Source organism: Patella vulgata, chromosome 7 (assembly GCF_932274485.2).
Source record: "Patella vulgata chromosome 7, xgPatVulg1.2, whole genome shotgun sequence".
In the NCBI taxonomy this organism is placed as follows: domain Eukaryota; kingdom Metazoa; phylum Mollusca; class Gastropoda; family Patellidae; genus Patella; species Patella vulgata.
Window position 1 is genome coordinate 30,994,130 of NC_065885.2, and position 24,415 is coordinate 31,018,544.

At 31.4% G+C, this 24,415-nt stretch overlaps 1 protein-coding gene across 3 annotated transcripts; it reads right to left on the reverse strand.

Moving 5' to 3' along the window:
- Nucleotides 1-323: 323 nt before the first annotated feature.
- On the reverse strand, nt 324-22,177 carry LOC126827219 (lysine-specific demethylase 5A). 3 transcript variants are annotated; one of them, XM_056102364.1, is made up of 31 exons: nt 21,898-22,177; nt 20,759-20,836; nt 20,279-20,338; nt 19,746-19,808; nt 19,132-19,308; nt 18,448-18,561; nt 18,023-18,116; nt 16,905-16,999; nt 16,255-16,413; nt 15,881-16,000; nt 15,272-15,427; nt 15,044-15,136; nt 14,621-14,709; nt 14,186-14,348; nt 13,733-13,852; nt 13,383-13,577; nt 13,004-13,118; nt 12,611-12,802; nt 12,095-12,245; nt 11,846-11,963; nt 11,166-11,312; nt 10,687-10,895; nt 10,365-10,503; nt 10,017-10,196; nt 9,043-9,186; nt 8,769-8,940; nt 7,738-8,373; nt 7,027-7,241; nt 5,308-5,551; nt 4,566-4,763; nt 324-2,897 (listed from the first exon to the last, which is right to left on the reverse strand). In XM_056102364.1, exons 1-31 carry the CDS (start codon nt 22,045-22,047, stop codon nt 2,314-2,316), a joined length of 5,370 nt encoding a protein of 1,789 aa, XP_055958339.1. In that variant the 5' UTR covers nt 22,048-22,177; the 3' UTR covers nt 324-2,313. The 3 variants fall into 3 exon arrangements, with proteins under 3 accessions (XP_055958339.1, XP_050412417.1, XP_050412416.1); XM_050556460.2 differs by having other exon boundaries at nt 18,032-18,116; nt 18,448-18,564; XM_050556459.2 differs by having other exon boundaries at nt 18,448-18,564.
- Between the last annotated feature and the right edge of the window lie 2,238 nt (nt 22,178-24,415).

Genomic DNA, 24,415 nt, shown 5'->3' on the forward strand with positions numbered 1-24,415 from the left:
TAGAAGTGGGTAGGATGGAGAAAACCCAGGGGGTTAAGCAGAACCTTGTCACTTTACTCCGCAATCTAAAGCACATTGCCTGCGACTTATCTTACAACTGCTAGCAGATCTTTTACATACACATGCATCTGTAGATGGGATATCAGTTTCCCCTTCTATACAAATAACTGTAAACACGTTCAATGTCATCCCCCACAAACGTTATATTTTGGTTTGAAACATTTCGTCTCCATCTCCACGGTTCAGGACTTTCATTTTATACATGTATTCCCCACAATCTTATCTAATCCAAATCAATGATTTTATTTTATATATATATATTTTACGGTATGTATCAATATCTTTTCATTGTAATTTGTCTTTATTCAGGTTTTTTTTTTTTAAATATTATTATTTAAAGACAATAGCACAATTATAGACACAAAATAATAATATCAGCAATGTATCTTAGCATTGACAAGGCATCATTATGTTAGCATTAATATAGTGATAATTAAAACACTATTCTTTTGAAATATATCTATGAAATTAACTTATGTACATCCTTACTATTAGGCTAGAAAACTAAAAATCATGTAAGCTATGTTCTATTTTCATTTATGGGTATACATCTAGAATGAAATACATGCATTAACATTTTGGGCCGTTCTTTCAAGCTTGTATTGACCTACAATATGTTCAGAAGAGTACAGGCATATTTAATTTACACACCATAACTCTGAGTTAGATAAAGTTTCATGAAAAATGTTTCATACTGAGTTAAAGATGACTTTAGAATATTCTTATTTGTATTAATAAACTGTATGCACTGTAAAACACAAATTATATACATATAACGTTTATATAATGATATATATATATATATTTTGAAATGTGTACATTTATATTTGCATTTATATCATACACTCGCTGACTCAGACAAACCTTTATTACTAATATATTTGTAGACACAACATTCATCTAAAGTTGTTATATTCTGACAATAACTTCCTATTTTAAAAAATTTAATAAAAATAGTCACCCTGTTTGCTCTTAATTTATTAGTCATAACTGAAATAAATGCATAAGTACACATTAAAAAAAATATAAATATTTTTTTTAAATTTCATGTCAATAATTATTTGTATAAAAAAAAAAACACAAAAAAACAAACTAAGTGTTAATTAACCATATTAAAGTAAACTGAATTACAGACTTTCACCATCTCGGAAAGTTCGTTGAATACTTTAAAATAACATATAAAGTAACAAATAACACAGAGAAATGATGACAAAATAATAAATAACAAAACACTAGTGACACATAACAAATTTGGTTTTCAATTCAAAGAAACACAATTTGAGATGAATTAGGATCTCTGCTTGAGATTTAACATTGATTTAATTACAATGTTTGAAAATAACTCCCTGAATTAGATTTTCAACAAAAACACCAAAGGGTGGATAGATGTTGGCCAAGATTGCTTTAGAAAAAAAAAAATTAGCATCATTCCAGATCACCACAACACATTCTCAGATATAATTTCTTTTATTTTAATACAGATTCCAACAGCTAAACAAAATGGTTTTCTACCATTTATGAACATGAAAGCATTTCATAATTTAGAACAATTCAATGAAATATTCAATTTTTTACCAAGACTTGTAAAAACATCAGTTTCACAAAGTTAATTCACAGAGCTAAAACAGAATTGTATGTAAAGCACTAAATAGTAATGAAATATATAAGCGTATGTAAGATGTAATGCAATGTATGATATATAATTAGAAATATGAATATGCAGAGAAAATAGGATAATATACGTCAAAATACAAGAAACAAATAGATGTATGAAAGATTATAAATAAATAATAAATGACTTCATCTTTAATATTTACATTATATAATATTGCCATAACTTTACAACAAAAAATATCATTAACAACATGAAAATAAAACAATCTCACTATCTTCATCCCTTCACTCATTCTCTGTGTAGTAATCCAAAATATAGACTGGTTTATATTTCACACCTAGTTTTATTCAACATTAATCGATTTTTAATTAAAACTTCACAACACAATTCGCCACTGATTCTTGTAACCTGAATCACAAGACACCCCCACACCAACCCCATCTCATCATTAGTGTGACCGAAAAAATAATGAGACTATTCCAATCCTTAATAAAAGGATAAATCTTGTATACTCTCGGAAATTGATCTTTTTATTTTGTGTAGACTTCCTATGCTTTTTTTCAATTAACATCCATTCTAGAATCTCTATGTGACATTTGTAAATAGGAGGAAATGAGACAGGACAAATTCAGACAGGGCTACGATGGAATCTCAAACGAAGCTAAAGGTTCAACATTTTCTTCATTTTCTGAATCTATATCATTGTCCGTTTGCAATAATACCGTTTGAGGTTCCACACTAACAACACTAGATATTGGCTGTGATTGATCCTCGACAGTAGATAATGTGTCAGGGGCAATTAACTCTTCACTAACGTCAGCATTGTCACAGGTTTCAGGTTCTAATGTTTCTTCACACAGCAAGTTATCTGCGGTTTCTACATTGTTATCGGTTTGAACACTATCAACAGAGTTATCCTCCATTAGAGTTTCTACATTTTCCTCCCCAGGTGCGGCACTATCCATTTCCTCCTCAAAATCTTCCGCTTCTTCTTTGATTGACAGATCTTGCGAATTATCCACCATTGAATTATCTCTGGATAACATGTAATCGTCTTCTTGTTTAATATGCTGGAAAGGGGGAATAACTCCACGAGTTATCTGCACACATTGGAAACACACATAATCCTCTTCTTCTGTTACTTCATCTGATGCAAGACCAATACACAGAAGGTGAAACCATAATTCACACTTGTCGCACTGTACCCAGTTTACTTCATCACCTACAATGATAATAACATGGAAGAAATATAGTACAAATAGTGATTCTTGTTTTATACATCTTTTAATCACACAAGTAAAAAAATATCACCTAATAATGCAATTGTCGAAGAAATCACTTCGGTTTAAGCGGACATTAAAGTAGCTAAGTCTGTAACTCAATATCATCCAAAGTCTTACAGGTTGAAAACACGAATTATTTGTCAATTCAAATCAACATTGATGTTGCGTTCTTACCGGGAAAAGGTAAGCTTCTGATATCCAATATTTAAGACAAAATAAACATTTCACCATTGGTACACAAATCGTGTACCATAGTGCGTTTCAGAGTCATTTGTAACAAGTGACCTGAAAGAACGAGGCTAGACATATTCCACAACTCATGTTAAATGGTGACGCAATATCTTATCTGGAGAGAATGCGCAATAGACTGGAATAACCAGACGCTAGAAATTGGCATTCAGTTGAAACTCATGCCGTATTTCGCTGGACATAGCTGATTTGAAATTAGAGTCAAAACGGAAACAATTGAATATAAATCAGCTTATATACAACCAGATTACATTATTATATGTGTTGCGATCCATTTGTGTCAATTTCTAGGTCTCAAATATTAGCGATTTAGATCCTTTAAATAAAGCTCACACACACTTGCATTAAAGATATATTATTTAAAAGCTAAATTTGCCTATTGCAGGTCTTTCTTTAGGCCTTAAATGTTACATAAATTAATAATTAGACGTTTAACATGGCAAGACCATAATCAACTATCCATGCCATCAGATGCTCGAGATTTTAACTAGATTAGAATGGTTCGGTCATTTAATGATTTTTTTTTAACATGGAGAAGCAATGCTTATTCTCGAATATACCAGTACCATGGTAGCAATAATAAACAATCAAAGCACACATCTTGTCAAAACTACAAACAACGATAACTTGGCTCAGTAATTTGAATGAAATTTTCCATATATTCATTTTGCATTATCTATTTCTGAACTAATATAGCAAGAACAGTCAGCTCTTTATCTAAATCTTACATAATGTATCTTTTAAGGCTCTTAAAGATAGCTTCCTGCATACAAACTGTTTTATTGTATGATATATTTGGACTAAAAACTAATTATTTTATCAGAAATTTGCTTCAAATCCCTCTCAAAAATTTGTAGTCGCGAGAAGTTACCCCAAATTCTATTTTTAGAAGCCATGTTTGTCACCTAACTTGATTGAGGGAGTGCCCATTTTTCAGAATGTATTTGTCATTACTTACTGTCCATTTACTATACATATTGAGGCCTAAGTAAATTCTTGGATTTTTTTCTGCCAACTTCTTTTTTTGCAATTTAATTGCAGAGTCTGTTATACGTTTACACTCCTCGATGTTCCCCTAACTGCGTAACCATTCCATCAAGAAATAACAACCAGTCTCTAAGTCAAGCTGGCAGACAATAAGCCAGTTATTGATACACTGACATTTTTGTCTAGTGTGTTTTTCGGGTAATCCAGTATTTTTCTAGTAAGATTGGGCGTTTATACTTTCCATATATACCAAATTTGCCATACAACCACCCGATAAATACTTTTGTGAAAATGTATCCTTAACAGTGGAAGCTTAGGCAGCCGATTATATTTATTTATAAGTTGTGAATCTCAGGATTCAAATTCTTTACCTGATGGACGAAGGCACTTGATAGCAGAACAATCATCATCAGCTGCTTCTTCATCATCATCATCATCACCTAATAATTTCTTCTCTTTTTTAATCCGTTTCTTTCTTTCTATAGGTGTACCATCAGGATTTAACTTGCCTTTTCTCTTCTTTTTAATTTTCTCTTTCTTCTTTTCCGGACTTTTATCTTTTCCTTTACCTGAAATAAATCACCATTATTTAAATATCAACAATAATAACCAGCTTCAAAATACTTCAGTTGGTGGGAATTCAATATTTTTGCTTGGTGTGTATGACTATTTTCCAGTTTAGTTTTCCCCTGTTACGTTAGCGGTACAGGACAGAGCATCTAGCTATGAAACTTGTCTATTCGTTCAGATGGGATTAAAAACATTGACGACATGTTCAAGACCCCCTGATGGATCAATACAAGAGTATACCAGTGTCTGGGCAAACTTCCCTTGTATGACAGTGCATGGTGTAAGTTGTCTTCAATATCCTTGTTGGTGCAGAAAGTACAAGCCCAATTTCATATCATTTTCAACCTTTTGCAAATACACCCCCACACATAATATTTTATGTATTTGTCAATAGAATTACATGAAAAGGTTGCTTTTAAAGAACCCCTCCAACAGAATCCATTTTACTTTCAACTTTTTCACATATTTTTTAATTAAAACTGTGCTATGGCAAAGATGGATTAAGAAAAAAGTTTCTTCTAAAAATCGTTTGTGTGTGTGTACCTGTGTTTTCCTTTTCTACTGCCTCTAATGTAATACTAGAATCTTTAGTTTTTATCTTTATTTTTCTTTTCTTAGGTTTATCTGGATCTTGGTTGGTTTTGTTTTTCTTGGGAGAAATAATCTCCACACCATCTGGACCGATTATCTTCTTTCGTTTCAATTTCTTCTCTTTGTCTTCCTTCTTTATTTTGACTTTTGTTTTATCAACTTTTTCTCGAGGTATTAACTCTGTCCCTTCAGCATCCTGTTGCAAAATATAAAACACTAATTTTAGACACAACTTATGCATTAATATAGCAGTGTTGAGAATATATTTATCAAATATGAATTTTTATGTATAACTAATCTGATTTACACTATGTTTCAATAAATACTGCAATTATTGGGGAAATGCCGATAATCTTGAAGTATTGTGATATTTTTCCTTTTAAATTATTGTCAATAAAATTTACATTTTGTTATTAAATGATTTATTAATATTAATATAGAATGCAGTTGTTTATTAATTATCTGATTTACACTATATTTCAATAAATATTGCAATTATTAGGGAAATGGCGATAATCTTGAAGTATTGTGATATTTTTCATTTTAAATTATCATCAATAAAATTTACATATTGTTATTAAATGATTTATTAATATATAGTTGTTTATTAATTATCTGATGAAATGAAACTTAAGCTATTAAAATTACATAAATGTTTGTACTTCTCATTTTCTAATGCATGCTAAGATATCATTTTACACAGAATAATAATCAATAGTATAATATATCCATGTAATAACACTCTATTTATTATTTATATTGTACATGATACTTCTGGGAATCGTATGGGTAATAATGATGCAATAATCACTGTACATGTACAATATACCCGTTTACACCTTTCTTGCATTTAATGCGAATATTTATCCAATGGTGAACCAAATTGGGGAGGGGGGGTTTCCAGACATTGTTTTTGGAGTATATCTCATAAACCATTCAAGACCATAAAACTCTGTAAGCACATCAATCTATAATAATACTTGTGCATATTGCCAATTAGAAATTAAATAGTGTTTGTGTTTTCATGGAAACAAATTTGATTTAGTTTTCTTTTACACAAAGAAAGGCATTAGCTTGAAACATTTTTTGATTAGACTACATCAATATTATTACATTTTTATTTTCATGGTTCCCATTTATTGCTTATATTAAATCAGCACACTATCAAAAGCTTTTTAGAGATCTTGTTTGATGCTAACAAAAACTTTTTAAGAGATCTTGTATGATGCCATCTTATAATAATGAATGGTGAACCTGCTCATCATCTGTCAGCTTAACACGATAAACACAATCTGATTAAAACACAGATCGTATTTTCTACACTTGTCTTTACTATACTAGGATCTGGAAGAGTTGTTATATAACCCGGGCTCTGGATGATGTGAAGGATTAGTCAATGAAATGGTCAGGTACAGTGCGTTTTTGGCGTAAGGTGTACGGAACTGTGGGCATCCCAGTAGAAACATCAACGTTGGTAGGTTAATAAAAGGTCTGATGTCATAGGGTCTAAAGCCGTATGACCTCCCACTACAACTGGTCGGATCTTCATGTAGTGGAGGCCATATAAAGTATAAAAAAATGAAACGAAATATAATCAGATTGCAATAAACATTAATACAACACAATAACAATCAACTGAACACAAATGTTCACTAAACATGATGAACCTACCTCAAATTCTAAGAATTTATCATCAGTTCTGGGTTGACAGGCTTGTAATATTCTCCAGATGTGTTGTGTTTCATCCAGAGAAACCTCTAACAAGTCTCCCTCCATCATTAAATCTTCTAATTGTTGTCGAGCAGTTATTGATAACTCTAGTGCTGGTGTCTCTAACTGACGGGGAATAAGAGGTGTCTTACGTTGATGTTTTCTAGGTGATGATGCTACAAATAAAACAACAAGATCATTTACTTCAAAAATTGTTTGATTGCATGAGATAAACCTTTCCCACAAATTAAAAGTCAAAATTGAAAATTTAAATATGAAATACTGTGTCAAATGTTGGTTTAGACCGGTTTGTAAGCTTATTTTAGAATGTATAGTATATTATGATTGTAAATCCTAATTGTTTTGATTCTGTTCTTTAATTAACTTGAATTAATCAAGGTTTTTATTCAATTTATGATCTTTATAAGTGTTAATAAATACAGTATTTTTATTGGGATTATAATCAATATTTTTACAAGGGTTATATGTATTCTTATCAGAATTATATATTCACTACTTTTATACGAGATACAGTGTATTCATTGATATTTCTATCAGGGTTATTTTCCGCATTTTGATAAGTAATATATTACATTTTTCTTCCAGGGTAATATTTGGGATTTCTACAAGGCATATTTTCAGAACTTTTATCTGAAATGAAATACAACTTACTGGTAGTAGCTTTAGAGACTGAAGAATAAGCATGTTCTGACGTCATTCCGGATGGAATTGTTGCCTCCACTTCTCCCGGTAAATCGTCAGACATTTGTGAGGATTGAGGTGACATCTGTATTGATGATTGTGAACTGTCTGTATCCACGGTAACACCATACACAGACGACATGGTACCTTCTCGTGACATGGTAGCAACGGTATTCATACCACTAAACGCACTTTGTGTAACACTAGCCAAGTGATCCTGTAAATCAGGATTACTTGCAGCTTTCATCAGTTCAGCATTGATTATTTTTTCGGTTTTTTCCCGGGCTGCTTGTTCAACCATTTTCTGACTCAAAACACTGAGTTTGGCTAAAGCCGAAGCTAGTTCTGTGGTTGTTAATGATTGTCTGGCTCTATCTTGCCAAGCCATGGCACGTTCCGTTAAACACTGTAATGCTTCACCCTCTAGCAGACGTACTGGCAATTTTTGTAGTGACACTAACAGAGACAAAATGGCTTCCAATCGCGGACGACGTGAGCGTAAACATAATGGACATAAAAATTTCATGTCTTTAGCTGCTTGCATGACTGCAGCTTGAGAGGTTTTATTTTTCAAATTAGATGATTTTGGTAGGGGAACACAAGTGCCTAAAATAGAATAAAAAAATATACAATTACATTTTACATGAACACCAACTGTATTGAAAAAATATAATTCAATATTTTCTTGTATTACATACCAAAGATAGTAAATGCCTCTTTTTATATTGGTTACAAAAGGTTTTTAACCCTTATGTGGTAAGTTTTTATCACTATTGTACCAGGGGATAAATACAATTATGTGGTCAACAGGTAAAAAATAAGACAAGAGCTATATAATTGTAATATCAATTAAATCTAATAGCTATTAATAACAATAACGTTCAATTCAAGTACAAAAAACATATTATAGCATCAAAACATGGCTGACACAAGATAAATGATTATCCATGTTTGAGTGTCTAATATTGATGGTTGTTTAATCTAGAAAGTAAATATATTACCATGAAACCAGTCTTTACATAGTTCACATTGTAACATCATACCAGATGCACCTTTTCTACATACACAGAACTTGGCATCACTAGATTGGGACAATATTTTCTCACAGTTTCTATGTCGTAATTCTTTCATTAATTCATATTCATGATTCTCAGCTGCTTTAAATGATGCTACCTGTTAAAAAAAAGGATGACAAGATTGTCTTAGATATATTAGCCAAGAAATGACAACTAAATTTTCTTTATTACTTGAATTGTATTATTCATTTGTACTTACAATAGCTGCCGGATCTCGTGTTTCTTCTATCTTAAAATCACCATTATTATTATTCTCTCCATCTTTACGTTCTCCTTCTCTTATCTTTTTCTTCTTATTCTTACCACTACTATATATACCAATATCAATACGTGGAGACAAAACCTAGATATATATAATATTATTATCATTAAACATACATTATGCAAGAGCTAAATCTGTCTATTGCAGGTCTTTCTTTAGGCCTGAAATGTTTTCTAAAGTATTAATTAGACATTAATTAACTGATCCAGGCCTTAATCAACTCTCGATGGCATCAGATTTCTCCGATATTAAATAGATTAGAATAGTTCAGCGATACTTTGATTTGATCAAATATGGAGGACCGAGACTTAGCTTCAATCAACCAGTACGGTGGTTGAAATTATTGCACACGTCTGTCAAACCTTCAAAGGCTAATATCTTCGCTTGCAATAGAGTAATTTGAGTGAAATTTTCAAATTATTCATTTTACATGATCTACTTTCGAACTATTATAGCAAGAATGGCTAAAGCAAGAATGGCTAGTTCTTTATCTAAATCTTACATAATGTATCTTTAATGTATTTATTAAAAATAAAGACACATCAAGCCAGATCATACACAGTTATCTCAAAGTCAAAAATATGAGGGTTTTCAACGTAAAGACTGTTGCCATCATTTAATTACAAACATCTCGGTACGAAAAGACCCACATGAATAATGAACTGGCTTGTGTGAAAAGATAACACAATTATTTTTACTATGTTTGTCTAAGAGATGAATATGGATGACTGAAATCAAGAGAACTTAGACTAGCCATGAATTGAGTGAGAATTGATCGCTTTGACTAATTTTTGGAGCAACAACTACAATTTGTACAAATTTCTTTTGTTTTTATGAAAAAATATTAAGTACAATAACACAATATAGTTATTTCGGTTACATTTTTTTTATAATAAAAAAGTGAAATATACCTCTAGTAATGTATAAGTTGAGTTTTTCTTGAGGAATGTTCTGGCTGTTCTTTCTTTCCATGATTTAGCCGTAGTAACCTGAGCTTCTATCTGGGGTAAAACATCTAATCTCACAGGTATAGGCCGGCCTTTATTGACTAAACTCTCTAATACATCAACATATGGGTGTGAATCACCATTCTGAAGAAATAACAAGAATAATTTAATTTCAACAATATAGTAATAAATTAAACACAATTTCTACATCTAAATACATTCTTTTAACATTTCATTTAAATAATATTTTGTTCATTGCCTAAATATTGTATTAATTCTGTAAAAGGGAAATATCAAAATCCTGAATCCTACCTGTATAGAATCAACTTTATTAGACCATTCTCTGGCTTTCCTCACAGCTTCTTTTAAAGCACTAACATTAGGTAAATAAGCTGGTATTACTTTTGATTCGTTTATAATACCTTCTAGTGTGGCCATAACATGTCTTGGTCTAAAACGAGTAAGTAATAAGTCAAAAGGAATAATAATAAATCATTTTACTAAAAACATGACTGTGCAATAAATTGTATTTGAATTGTAAAGACCTTAAAGAGATAACACAAGCAATCATTTGAAATCTTACAAATAATACTGAAACCTCTCAAGTATTTCAAAACCAAGTTTGTTTTATTACCTAGCTTGTAGACATATTCTGGCCTTTTCTTCCCACCTTTCACTTATAGTTAATAATTCTTGTAATTCTCCCATAGCTTTCTCTACAGCTGGGTGGGGTGTTAAACCTACACCCGCTTCAATCATTTTACGCATTATATCTAATGTAACACTCTGTGGATCTTGTAAGGTAACTCGTACATCATCTAACCATTTAGCTTGTAATAAAACCTGAAAATACATACATCAGATATTCTAAAACATCACAGTATAGAGCAACTGTACGGTATAATTTCAATACCCAATTACCTGCATAATAATAGAAATAATTATGATCCCCTCTAGCGTTTTGTCATCCTCAACAATAATACTTTGATCTACTGTTATGGACCTCATATTTTGATAATCTCCTAAAACACCAACATAAAAAGTAGATAGATAGCTGAACAGAAGTGACAATGATAAATAACCACAAATCAAACCGTGTAAGAGTTTACCCACCTGTCGCAGCTTTGGTATTTCCTGTAAATCAACATCTAAAGTTAATCCCAGATCAATAAGTTTTTCTAACTTCTCAGAATCAGGAGTTTCAGCTTCCAGGGCTTGTTGAGCTTCATCCTGAAACTCATTTACTTTGTTCAATAACTCCTGTAAACAACAAAATACTGTATTATTATACTTAAATAATAATTTTCAAATATTATACTTTCCCCAACTACCAATTCCTTATATGGCAACACACAATTTCTATTTCAAACCAATAAGAGAATATCTGAACTCATTACTAAAATATAACCACACATATAACTATTTTTGTACAGGTGTTATAAACATACTCTCCTTGCACATTATGTAAATATTTTCATTTTTGTTATGTACATTAATGTTCATTTATTTACCCGATGGGACTTTCACCTAACTTGAACCTGATGATTGAATTACCTCTCCCATTAGTAATAAAGAGGAATGTCTTGTGCATGCCATGAAACAGGGTTCGCTTCCCCTTTCTAAAAACACCTGACATTACTTCTCATTTGAGTTCACATAACTGACAATATTTTGGAGAGGATTAAGTTGATCATCAACAGATTAAACATTGAAAATATTCAGCAGTCACTTTACACAGAGGAAATCAAATCTTTATAATTTTTTCTATTAAATGTCAATTCGTTCCCTCTTACCTTAATTAATTTAGTTTCTTTTATTTTACATGGCAGTCCAACAACCTGTTCATAGAAACCACTCAGTTCTTCATGAGTTAATTTAACTATATACTTTCCTTCTATTGATTGCCGGTTCCTGAAATAAGTCATCATGAGTATCATAAATCATTCAAAACATCTGTTTATTTATTTCAAAACACAGGACAAAGCAGATATTCTGTAAAGTAATTTGACAAAATGTAACAAAACCATATACTGCTTCTTTACCTGGTTCTGACTTTTTTACTGACAAGCTGATTGGCTACGTCTGCACATTTCTCTGCTTCTGTAACGGACATGACTAACGTCTGATATAACTCTGTTTCTGGAAATCTCTTCTCCTCAAATTCAGTTATTAACTCTCTTAGCTCAGATAATTCTATAAAATAAAAAAAAGTATTGATTTTAATGGCCATACTTGTTCACTAAAACAAACCCCATAGTGCTAGTATAGCAGATAGGGTGAGTAAAATTGATTACATATCAACCTGTTAATTCTATTTTCTAATATCTTGGAAAGTGGCTGAAAGTGTTATCTCTAACAAATGGGAAAGGGACTAGAGAATTTCTGACCAAAAAAAAAGTTGGGATTTATCATTCAGTTGACTAAATATGCAACTAATGTTGATTGAATTGTTCAACGTCCATGCTGAAAGATTTTTTATTAATATGATATATAATCTAGACTGCTTGCTATATTTAGATTGAAAATATTCTCCGGTAATAAAAAAAAAAAAAACTCACCAAGTTTATCATCATCTTTAGCTTCAAGAGCTGTTTTAACTGATAAATTCCAGTTATCAAATGATTCTGCTCTAATTTTTAACCTGTCCAACATGGCAGGTAGTTCATCTAGACTATATCTATATCTTAAACATAGATTACTGGAGGGACATGAACATAACTTAGATACATGATGTAAACAAACAACCTTATCTGAAAGGAAAAAAATGGTTGATTTCTAAATATATTCAAAACACTAGCTACAGGGTAAGCTCCATGGTTTACAAAGATTGACTTGACAGCATATGGAAATATGCCAAATACTGTATTAAACCATATCGATACATATCAAATTTTTGTTTTGTTTGACAGCCCTAGCAAATTGAAATATGTGAATGTGTAAATACAACTTACTAGGTCTACAGTCACATGTTACAGCTGATAGAAAACATGTTGTTTTACAATAATCACACTGTCTTTCATCATCTGGTAATAGTTCAAATGCTTCTCTTTCAGCATGTACCATACCCTATAAAATATTTATGTAACAATAATTTATCATTCCATGTACCACACACTATATACTATTTATGTAACAATAAATTATATCATCCAATGTCCAACAAGCACTTCAAACATTATATAAATGTAAAATCCTGTGGTAGAAAAATAACCCATAAATCACTGATTTGAGTTTGTTAAAATCAAGACCTGTTAAACAATGGCCAATCACAATAATTCAAAGACCGAAGTTTTGTAATTCAAATTTAAATCTTGTTTGTAGAAAGCCCACCTTTTTTGAGAGATTTTTGCGTAATTTCCTTTCTTCATCCACAATGGTAAGAAGATTTCGGTGCGTTTCTGCTGCAAGATTCAAGTCTAGGCTGTTTGGCTCTGCAGCCATTTTACACACCAATTCTTCATGAGAGAAAACACACTGGCGTCCTAGTTGTCTATAATGTTCTATACAGGCTTTACCAGTATTCAACTACAAAAAAAGTACACCATATTATTATTTTACTATTTCCCTCAGTTATACCAATTTATGTCAAGAAATGGAGCAAAATATAGAATACATTTTTTTACAACTTAAAGAGGCAAAAAAGAAATGTAATTATTTTAAAAATTTATAATATATCTCACCCAATCAGCAGGACAGAAATTGACAGCTTCAGCAAAGTTATAGCCTTGATTAAAACCTGCATGATAAGCTCTAGGAAATGTTACAATAAATTCACCAGCATGTTGATTTGTTCGACAGATCTGTAAAAACAAAGAACAGAATTAACATCTACGTCACAATTGATAAACAGCCAAAACTGATTTCAAATATTTTGAATATATACTATATAGGAGTTGATGGAATGGGATACAAATTTCTTGTCAATCCAATACATGTAGCTTTAATCCAGATGCTGAGTTACCTCTGCGTAATAATTATCAACTAATTGTTAACTGATACATATTCAGAAAATGACAAAGACAGTGTCAAAAACCCAATCCCTATGCAAACTGTCCTGTAATTTAATTCCATTTTCTTCTATATTCATATTATTAATAATTAAATGAGATGTATTAAATGAGATGTATACTAACAGGCACTCCCTGTTCTGTTAATATATTAGGGTTCATAATAGTTGTAAGTTGATGTAGTAAATCTGGTGCCGTCTCAAATAATTCTGGTGCTGTATGTTTCATTGCCAGTTCAAATTCTTCTGCTTTAGATCCTGGTACGCCATACCACGTCTTTGGTTCACCCCTGATAATGTACAGAAAATATGATATTAAGCAGATTTAAAACAATGCTTTATTTGATTTTAGTCACCAACGAATAACCTTTTGCCATTTAGGTTTTTTAAGAATCAGACAAATGCACTGTCAGGGCTGATAAAATGATATAAGCGATTGGTCAATTTTACACAGAATTGTTCTAAGGCTAATGTGTTTCACTCGTGAAATGTTACAGTAGTCAATTTGTTTATAAACATAAACCTGGTTATGTTAAACTGTTAATAGAAATCTTAATCTTACCAATGAAGATAATTGATAGAATAGCTCCAATGATCTTCATTATGCCAACAAAAACTGGAAAAACACATTCCAACATAACACCAGGGTATCTGAAACATATGATTATATTATTAACATTTCTAGAACATCTGATATCACCAAGACAGAAGACATAGCAAGAGAATGTCTTCATATTTTTGTAGTTTTGTCATTGTATTTTATTAATCTGCATACCTTGTCAAATAGGAGTTTCTCTTTATACTTTCGTAATCTGCATACCGGTACCATATTTCACTAGTTATTCCTTTGAAATTCTGCATTTGCCACCAAATGGTTTATTTGACTTAATTAAGAAAAATTACTGAGATTTATGAGTTGTAATCAAATAACAAACCTGCTAGAACTGCTTTGCTAAACAAAGAAACATGTTAATACTGTTCTTACCTTCATACCAGATATATCTGCATTAATATGACACAATACAGATTGTTCCAACACAGCTAAATTATTCAAATTCCAGCCTGAGTTCACATACTCCTGCAAATAATAATAAACAATAAATTATTACAACGATAAACCGAACAGACAATTCCAAAACCAATAACATATTTACATATAATATATATATATATCTTTTGGTTACTCTGCATTGATAAAATGTTTATTCCATACCTCATCCTCAGGACACAGATGTTTTGTACTTGCAGTTGGAAATCCACTTCCCATTTCTGAGGCATGAATATCCGCTCCATACTGTACACAAACATCCTCTTCTAGACAACTCACTAATCTCCAAAATTCTTTCTCTACGGACTCCGTTGGTACCATCTGTAAGAAACAATCAAAACATGTAACTTTTTAATTAAAAGTAAATTGGATAGAATATGATAAATTTGTGAAGCCTGATCAATTTTGTGCCTTGGCCTTATCTACTTCATCAGCATTTAACAGGGGCTCAGTTAGTAACCATTAACCAGGTAGTCTCTAGGTTTCCTGGTGTTGGCAGAGACAGTTCATCACATCAGGATTTTCAGGTGTGGCATCCCCACGACATTGCCATGCATATAAAAGAATTCTTGACAGTTGGAAATTAAAATAAGAGTAGGCTGTTGTGCCATTGTTCTGGGAAAACACTGCAACAGCCCAGTTGGTGTTGAAAAGTAGGACCTTTAACCCCCATTTCATTTCATTTTAACTTGTGTTTCTCATCGTCTACAGTATTTACTTTCGATTATAGTCAAATATTTGAACACTATATAATAATTCATTTGGTGTACTTACATGAACTGGCATATTAAAATAAGTAGATTTAAAATGGTCAGCCATTTCTCCAAATGACTGTAAACTGTATTCTCTCTTTGACTGTTCAAATCCATATGGATCTTGAGGTTTGCTACAAGCCTATACAAAAAAACAAAAAAAATTTTTTAGTGAAAATTGAAATTCCTACACGTTTCAGTATGCATGAATTACATCCTAAATTTTTATTTTTTAAATTCTGCTTATAGTATTTAAAAAAGATATGATATACAAGCAGTGTAAGACTCTAGATACATTTTACAAACAGGAGGAGACCATAAAATGATGAAAGGGTTCTCAATCCACGAAATATAACTGCTAATGAACTGATATTGCATTTTTTTGTATATACGTACCTGTTTAACACAGTAAGGACATCTCCAATCACCTTTAGGTACTTCAGCTAATGGTGGTATTAAACAATATGTATGGAAGGCATCGTCACACCCATCACATAATAACATATACTCATCTCCATCACCTCTACCGCATGTACGACAATGATATTTATCAAACTGTAATAATATACCATACAATCAAACATAAGACAATATTCTACAATATACCAGTAGTCTAGTTGACACTTAACCCTGTTTGTGGGAGGATCTTTGACTGAATCTTCTTTGAATACAATTGTCAAGAGGTCTTTTTAACATGCTTGCAAATGTGTACATGTCGTTTGTTCGTTTGTGGGGTTTTATGTCCGTTTCCACCTTGGGTGACATCGCAGACAAAGTGTACATGTGTAACCCTTGACTTTTTATACCATCTGAACAACTAGGTACAATTTCTTTGCCAACCCCTATGGGGAACTTGGGTCTCATTAACAAAATAGATTAAGAATGCATCCTATTCACTGGACAAGATTTAAATAAATTAAGCTAAGGCCCCAAGGTTTTAAAAATCTTTGCAGGAATATAAATAAATTGAGAATTCACTATATTAGCCAACCCCAAACATAAACACATTTTATTTTTTTTGCAAATGGCCTTTAAACATGACTTACCACAGCAGAGAATACACCTTCATCAAATATATTATCATGATGACTTTTGGACTTAGATTTACCAGTTTTTGAATCTTTTACATCGTTTTTCTCATCTACAATACGATAAACATTATTATAATACAAAGTTTTACTGTCATTGAAAAATTGAACTCTCTACAAATCTTTATGTAACTTTAATTTTCAAAAGCTTGCAAATAACAAGTAGATAATGAAAACTATGTACTTTTTAACAGCAGTACAAATAAGAGTTCAAATTTTCAGAATAACTTGTTAAAAAAGTAGACATTTAAATAGATTTTATTAAAGATGGGCAAAAATATTACACTTTTATACTTTACAATAATGCTCATATTGACAGCCATCATTACACAGTATCATTCACAAAAATGTTAGTTTAACAAAATAAAGATAAAGAAAAGCGATAAATAAATAAATGCACTTTGTCCATAAACACAATAGTTCTTCATTGTGCAAAATGGCACTTTTTAATAGTCAAACCATGATACTTTCATTTTATATTTAACTATATTAACTGATTGGTAACTTTTAAATAATATTACCACTACAATTATTCCTCCATTCTTAAAACTCAAATATGAATGCAATACCACTTAAATTTGAAACTCAAATATAAATATCTTGTTATTTCCAATCATATCGTGACCATATTGCTTAAATTTTCCAAATTGTAATATACGAGAGACTTATTCTAAAAAATCAACCTTGTGATCGGTATATGTGTAAATTAAAGGTATATATTCTAAATATCAGTTATCTTCTAACTTATTCTAACTTATTCTAAGTCATATATACTACATTTCATGCTGCATGTCAAGCAAAGATATGGGAAAATTGAGTTAACTACCATATATCCAAAAGGTAATTTAAAGAGTTCTACTACAAAATTATGTATTAACCAAGCTCCAACAAAATTAAACTACATGCACGCAGTTATTAAAGAGGTATTCCAAACAAAAGTACCAGAAATAAAAAATTTGAAAGCAAATTAATATGGCACTGTGGCCAGAATTTAAACAATGAAAAATTGAACAAGAACTATGAGAAATTGAACTATTGTGTCACCAAGAAGCAGTAGCTTTTATCTATTTGATCACCTGAAGGACCTGATGGGACAGCAGCCTTGGGACCAGCACCAAAAAACTGTAACTTCTTCAACTCTGAATTAGCACTGTAGTTAATAACTGGTTCCTGAAATACAATAAATTCACATGATGCAGATAGTAATATCAGGAAGTTTTGTTTGCACTGTCAGTTTTATAATTGATTGTTTCTAAGTCCTGAATACAGCAGGACGGTGACAGATCAATGTTTAAATTTATATTTTGTCAAAGTGGGATGCAATGTTACATGGCTACCATGTAATATAATATGATGGAAATTGAAACTGAAAACTCTTTGTAATTTAAAAATTTCCCTTCAACTGTCGAAATAAAGACCTATTGCAAAGCAATCCCCATTGGTAATTGAGATTTGAACAGACTTGCGTCTCATTTTAAAACAATAAATGAATAATACATACTTCTTTATTTGATCTTGTAGCTTTACGTCCATGACCACTTGTAGAATCAGCTTCTACTTTACGTGGTTTATATTCACCATCTGTTTTATCTTCTTCCTCATTACTTTTCTTCAACTTCTGTCATAAAACAAATCAAATTATATTACAATATCTTTCAGGAACTTAATGAGCAACATGGCAGCTAGGCTTTAGTACCGTAATGAAATGGGATTTAACATCCTACTGTTCTGCACTGACTGGGCTATTGAAGATGGACATATGGCATACAGTGTACTATTAAGGAAATTTTGCTCGGACAACAACCTACTCTTATAGTGAATTCCAACTGTCAAGGGTTCTTTTAGGTGTACGGGTCCTCAGTATTTCATCCCATCCGAACGCCTATAAAGTGTCCCTTGCCAGGGCTAGGATTTAGATGACCCATGTAAGGTGTGCAGCAAACAACTGGGTCAGATATCCGGTAAAAACATGTAGTGTTAGAATAACATAGTAGTTTGATTCTCTAATTGCTGCTAAGCCTAGGTACATGAAACAATGGCAGGCAACCCTATATTTCTCGAAACTAAATAACCAAATTCCATAGACAACCAAAATGAGACTGTTCTATACACAGTAATAAATGTTATTTATACTATCTATAGCATACATATCATGGGTGATTTGAAAATGAATAAAACTACTTACATCAAATTTCAATGTCTCTCCTTTTTTAAACAGAAGATATGGATAAAGAATTCTTTCATAATGAGATCTAATTATACTGCCTATACCCTTGCCGGTGGGAAATCCTAATTTAGTAGAAACTTTTGACCATTTTCTTTCATTATTTACACATTCATATCCTCCTTCTGCATCAACATTCTAAAATTATTATAAATATTTTAAATTCTAAAAATAAATACAAACTAAGAGGCTATATAATGACCATATAAATAATCCTAGCCTACAACTAATTTTACTACATTATACAGCATTAATAATACAGTGCACTGTACATGTATAGGCACTACTGATCAACTTATACATACATTAAATATAGTTGTTTACAGTGTTTGGCCTAGTCATATTGATGTGACAACTGACAGTGTATTTTAGGTGATTGCATGTATTCTTGGCCTTAAACCACAGATTTTCAAATAGATTTATGAACTTATCTCAAATAAATTGGAAACACAGCTTTTTAAATTATTATTAAAAAAAATATTTTAAGGCTCTTGAGCTGCTCTGCTACTACACAGCTTGACCTCATACTTGGCTAGTTGGTAAATTACAGAATTCAAGATGGCTGACAAACTTACCTTGTACAAGTCATTTAGATCCAAGAGTTTCCTTTCCACAGTAGGAATTCTCAAAGAACAACCCTTCAACAATAATGCAAAAAATATTAATGATTATTGGTCCATTTTGATACTTTTGATCCAAAATATAGTTTAATACAATATCAATTAATAAATAAAACAAATCAGCCATGTACATTGATTTTTCTTTTTATAAGCTTATAAAAAAAAGTCAATTGTTCTGAGTAATCAGGGTTTTGAAATTGCCTCTGAAATATCATTTTGTTCTCTTTTTGGTTTCATTTGTTTTAAACCTGTTGAAATGAGCTATTTTATCACTGTTTTAACAATCCACAATGAGACATATGCATGTATGCTTACATCACAATCTCTGCCAACCATATTGTTGTTTTTCATACAAATAATCTTATCTTTTAGTACTTTTAAATTACTTTTTATTAAAAAAAATATCAATATTCATTGGGTAGGACTACCATAAGTGAAATAAAATGATAGAATGGAAATTAATGAAAAGAAAAACATCCAGAACTTACCTGAAGCTCCCAGAATCGAGCAAGCTGATCCAAAAAATTCAATTTAATCCTAGATTTTGCCTAAAAAGAAAAATATGTTTGTGTTGATCATATTATATATAATAAAGCATCAATTTTTCAATTATAAAGTCAATGAAGACAATGAAAGGACTTTGCACAATGTATGGACTTGAATTGATTTGTTTCTTACCCTGACAAATTGATAATTTTTTTTCGTATGAACATTTTTTTTCGATGCTCCAAAAATTAATTTACATACAAGAAATGAAATAAGATTGTGCCTTACAATTAGAAACATATATTTGGAAGGAACAGCAAAATATAAATTCAATATGGCTGCCATGAAGAATTTCAGGGTTACATTCAGCAATGGCTATGCAAATCACTTACATGTAGTGAAATATAAAACATGAACAAGTATTTTCTGCAATGCAAATGATTATTTAATTATGAAAAAAAAATCCAAAAAAGATGGTTTACCTCCAGTTCGTTAAGTTTCTGTATCCTCGGAGTAAATTTAAATGTTTCCACATCAACTGCGAAGGGTGGTTGCCAATCCTAAAAGTTAATAATAACATATTAATCTCTTCCAATAACTGTTACAAACAACTACAGTCTCAATTTCCACAAAAATATATAGTCAGCCTAGCCAATACATATAATTTAATGGAAAAAAATATAAAAATATAAAAGGCCTATCTAGAAATGACCTACAAATTCAAAAACTAAATCTGGTAATGTTTCTTTTGTTTTTGAAATATTACATTAAAATGAATAGAATTGAAAAAGCTAATCATATGTCAACGATTTTCATTAATTAATTAATGACCAATCACAGCTGAAATCCCCAACACCTTGTTTGATGTAACATGAAAAAAAAGCAACCTGAATTTTCAAATTATATACTAGGCCTTGTTGGCCATTATTTATTTTCCTATCTTGTTATATAACAAAAATATATTTCAAAAACTGCTATTTTATCCCCCAACCCCCTGCATACTAAAATAAATTCATTACATATTAGACTAAAAATATATTGTCCATCAAAATAATTTAAATATTTTCTTCAATTTTCCAGTTTTTAACAAAATATTAGTGTCTTAATTCTCATTACAAAATTGTTTTTTTTTAAAAAAATAAACAAAAAATCATGTTACAAAAATCCCAAAATTATTTCTCAGAAATTAGGTTACTTCGTCTACTCCTACGTCTGCGCGATGGTTCGTCTATGCAATCAACATTTACAATGAGAGAAGGGCCTCCACTCTTTACCGACAAGTCTATTTTTATCGAAAATTATTTTCAATATAATAGATATCACGGAAATGTTTAAAAACTGTTATTTGGAATTTAATATAAAAGTAATTTAGAATGCATTACAATGCATCTTTCCAGATTTTATTCAGAAAGGTTGTCATCTTTAAAGAGTTGAAAGTGACAGCCATAGCCTTCCCACTGTTGCATTGCAAACAAAGCTCAACCATAGTAATAGTCGCCATGTTCCTGGTTCCACTTATCACGTACGATACTCAGACCAATATTACACCCCAAAGCTACTAACATCTGAATCATAACTAACGTTTTCCCTAGATTTGACATTTATAGCATCTGAAACTAACCGGTGGTGGCTTTATTTTACAAATTCCTGATTTTTCAGCCACTGGACGAATTTTGGCTATGTAGCCCAGTGGATCAGCAAATTCCTCTTCTGTTGGAGTGAACACCGGTGCCTCCGGAGGTGGTTTAAAGCACACGTACGGATCACTCATATCTCCAATTAGTGGGGAATCCTTCCAAATACTTTATTCTTTCAAAATCAATTACAAATACATATTTCCAGAAAAATTCATTTCATATCCATAAGAATACACAGACAAATCCACACTTCAATTTGAACCGAACAACATCGGTACTAATAATATTACGCTCTTTCGAAGATACAAAGTAGTCCTCACTGAAATGCAATAAATTTGATTTATGGTTAAGTGACACGTTATGAATTTAAATGTCGTTTATTGAAAACACTTCTTGCAGCTACAATGGTAAATAAATGTTAATAGTTGTTATCAAATAAAGAGTTAGTGATACGCGTCGCCCCATAATACAAACTCTATGTGAGAGGCCCATCCGGTCAAACTTTTAATGAAATAAACACTAGATGGCAGTGTACGACGGTTTTTTTCGTGGTCAAAGGGAAACTACTGCATTTAATATGATGGAATCAGACTAGTAATTCTCTTTTTATTGGTTTAAACAGTATTTATTTTGAGAATATTATACAAGAGAGAGAGAGAGATTGAGAGAGATGGGGTTTAACGTCCACTCGACACAAACTAGGTCATTTCGGGACTAACACATGGTTCAATTTTATTTCAATAATTCGCTTGCGCGTAGGGGTCTTTAGCTGTGGGAGGAAACCGGAGGACCCGGAGAAAACCCACGAGGTTGGACAGGCGACCCAACTCCTTGTCACGTACAACCGGGGAATCGAAACCACGCCTGTTGACTCAATGACAGACCGTATGATAGAACGCGCGCGTGCTACCCCCCCCCCCCCGGAGAATATTATACAATGTAAAAAGCATAAATAATAGGATACAAAAACAAGCCAAGTAGGCTTATATTAATTTGCTTCCTTCTGGTTTGGGTGTATAATATAATATGTACAATGTCGAATTATATATGATACAGACAAAAACTAATTATATTATTTTAGTTATGGTCCAAATAAGCAGATAAATGATGTTGAATAAATACATAAATAAATACATAGAAAAAAAAATAGAAAAAAATTAAACAAAATAAATAAATAGACCTAAATAAAGATAAAAAAGAAATAAAAAGAAAAAAATATATATTTAAAAAAAAAAAAATAAATAAATAAATAAGTTCCTCACCCCAATCAGTAAAACGTTTTGTATCTTTAATATATTTGTTTACACTTTTAAAAATATCGCTGTTGACGTCTGGAGATAATTCGGCATTACCATAGAGTAGGCAAATAATATTTCTAAAATACATTGGTAAAATATCAATGGTATTATTTCGCTGAAGTGTTTAGTATGGACAGTAGAGTAAAAAGTGTTCGGTGGTTTCAAGGTCGAGATCACAGTCACATCGGGGATTGTCATTTACAATGGATAATTTGGAATTGTCGTTCGCCATAGAAAAACAGTTTGTTAACTTTTGGAAATAAGGTTGGATACAGCTTAGTTTTAAAATCAGAGACAGATGAGGCCCCTTTTATTTCAAAATCTAAACTATTCCACGCTTTTATAGTAGACGGCAAAAAGTAGTTTTTATAAATATTAGTTTTAAATTTAATTTTTGTAATGTGGTCGGAGTTACGTAGGTTGTAAGGGTTGTTGGAAGAGGTAATTGGCGGAATAAGACAACAAAGATAATTGGGAGCTGTTTTATTTACCATTTGTAAAACATTATTAATTTATGAGCTTGACGTCGCACTGATAAAGATGACAATCCGGATTCAGTATAAAGTGTATTATGGGAGGTTCCACGAGGCAGGCCAGTTATCGTTCGTAACGCATCTAAGTGTAGCTTTTCTAATTTTTGTGAATTTATTTCAGTAGTACTATTCCAGACTATATTATCAATCAGCGTAATCAAAAATAGAAAGAATAAAAGAATTACATGTATACAAAATACTCAATGATTTACGCGATAGTCTAAATTTCAAACTTCTCAGACAGTCGACCATGATTGAGGTTTTACGAATTAAAAAATCGACGCGATTGTCTCATTTGCAATGTTTGTTAAAAATAAAACCTAAATGTTTATGGGTATTTTCATCATATAAAGGGATATCATTAAAATAAGCCACATGCAAAGTTGGGTTGTTTTTTTCTACTAAATGTAAGACTGATAGTTTTGTCTGGGTTGAATTCGACCTTCCATCTTTCTGACCAATCATGAATTTTCTTTAGATCATTATTCAAAGTATTAAGGGTGTCGGGGGGATTATCTATTACTCAAAAAAACAAAGTATCATCTGCGAATAATCCTAATCGGGAGATAATTTCATTTGTAATATCGTTAATGAAAATTAGAAAAAGGAGGGGTCCCAGTACGGACCCCTGAGGTACGCCGGAATATATATTTTTAAAAGCTGAGGAATCA

Bases quoted from the DNA above. Each gene is read 5' to 3' on its own strand.
- LOC126827219 (XM_050556459.2), bottom strand. From the start codon at position 22,047: ATGAGTGATCCGTACGTGTGCTTTAAACCACCTCCGGAGGCACCGGTG. The intron at 19,309-19,745 runs GTAAGTTTGTCA...TAATAATTTTAG, and splicing joins ATCTAAATGACTTGTACAAG to AATGTTGATGCAGAAGGAGG. The intron at 5,552-7,026 runs GTAGGTTCATCA...ATTTTGCAACAG, and splicing joins ATAAATTCTTAGAATTTGAG to GATGCTGAAGGGACAGAGTT.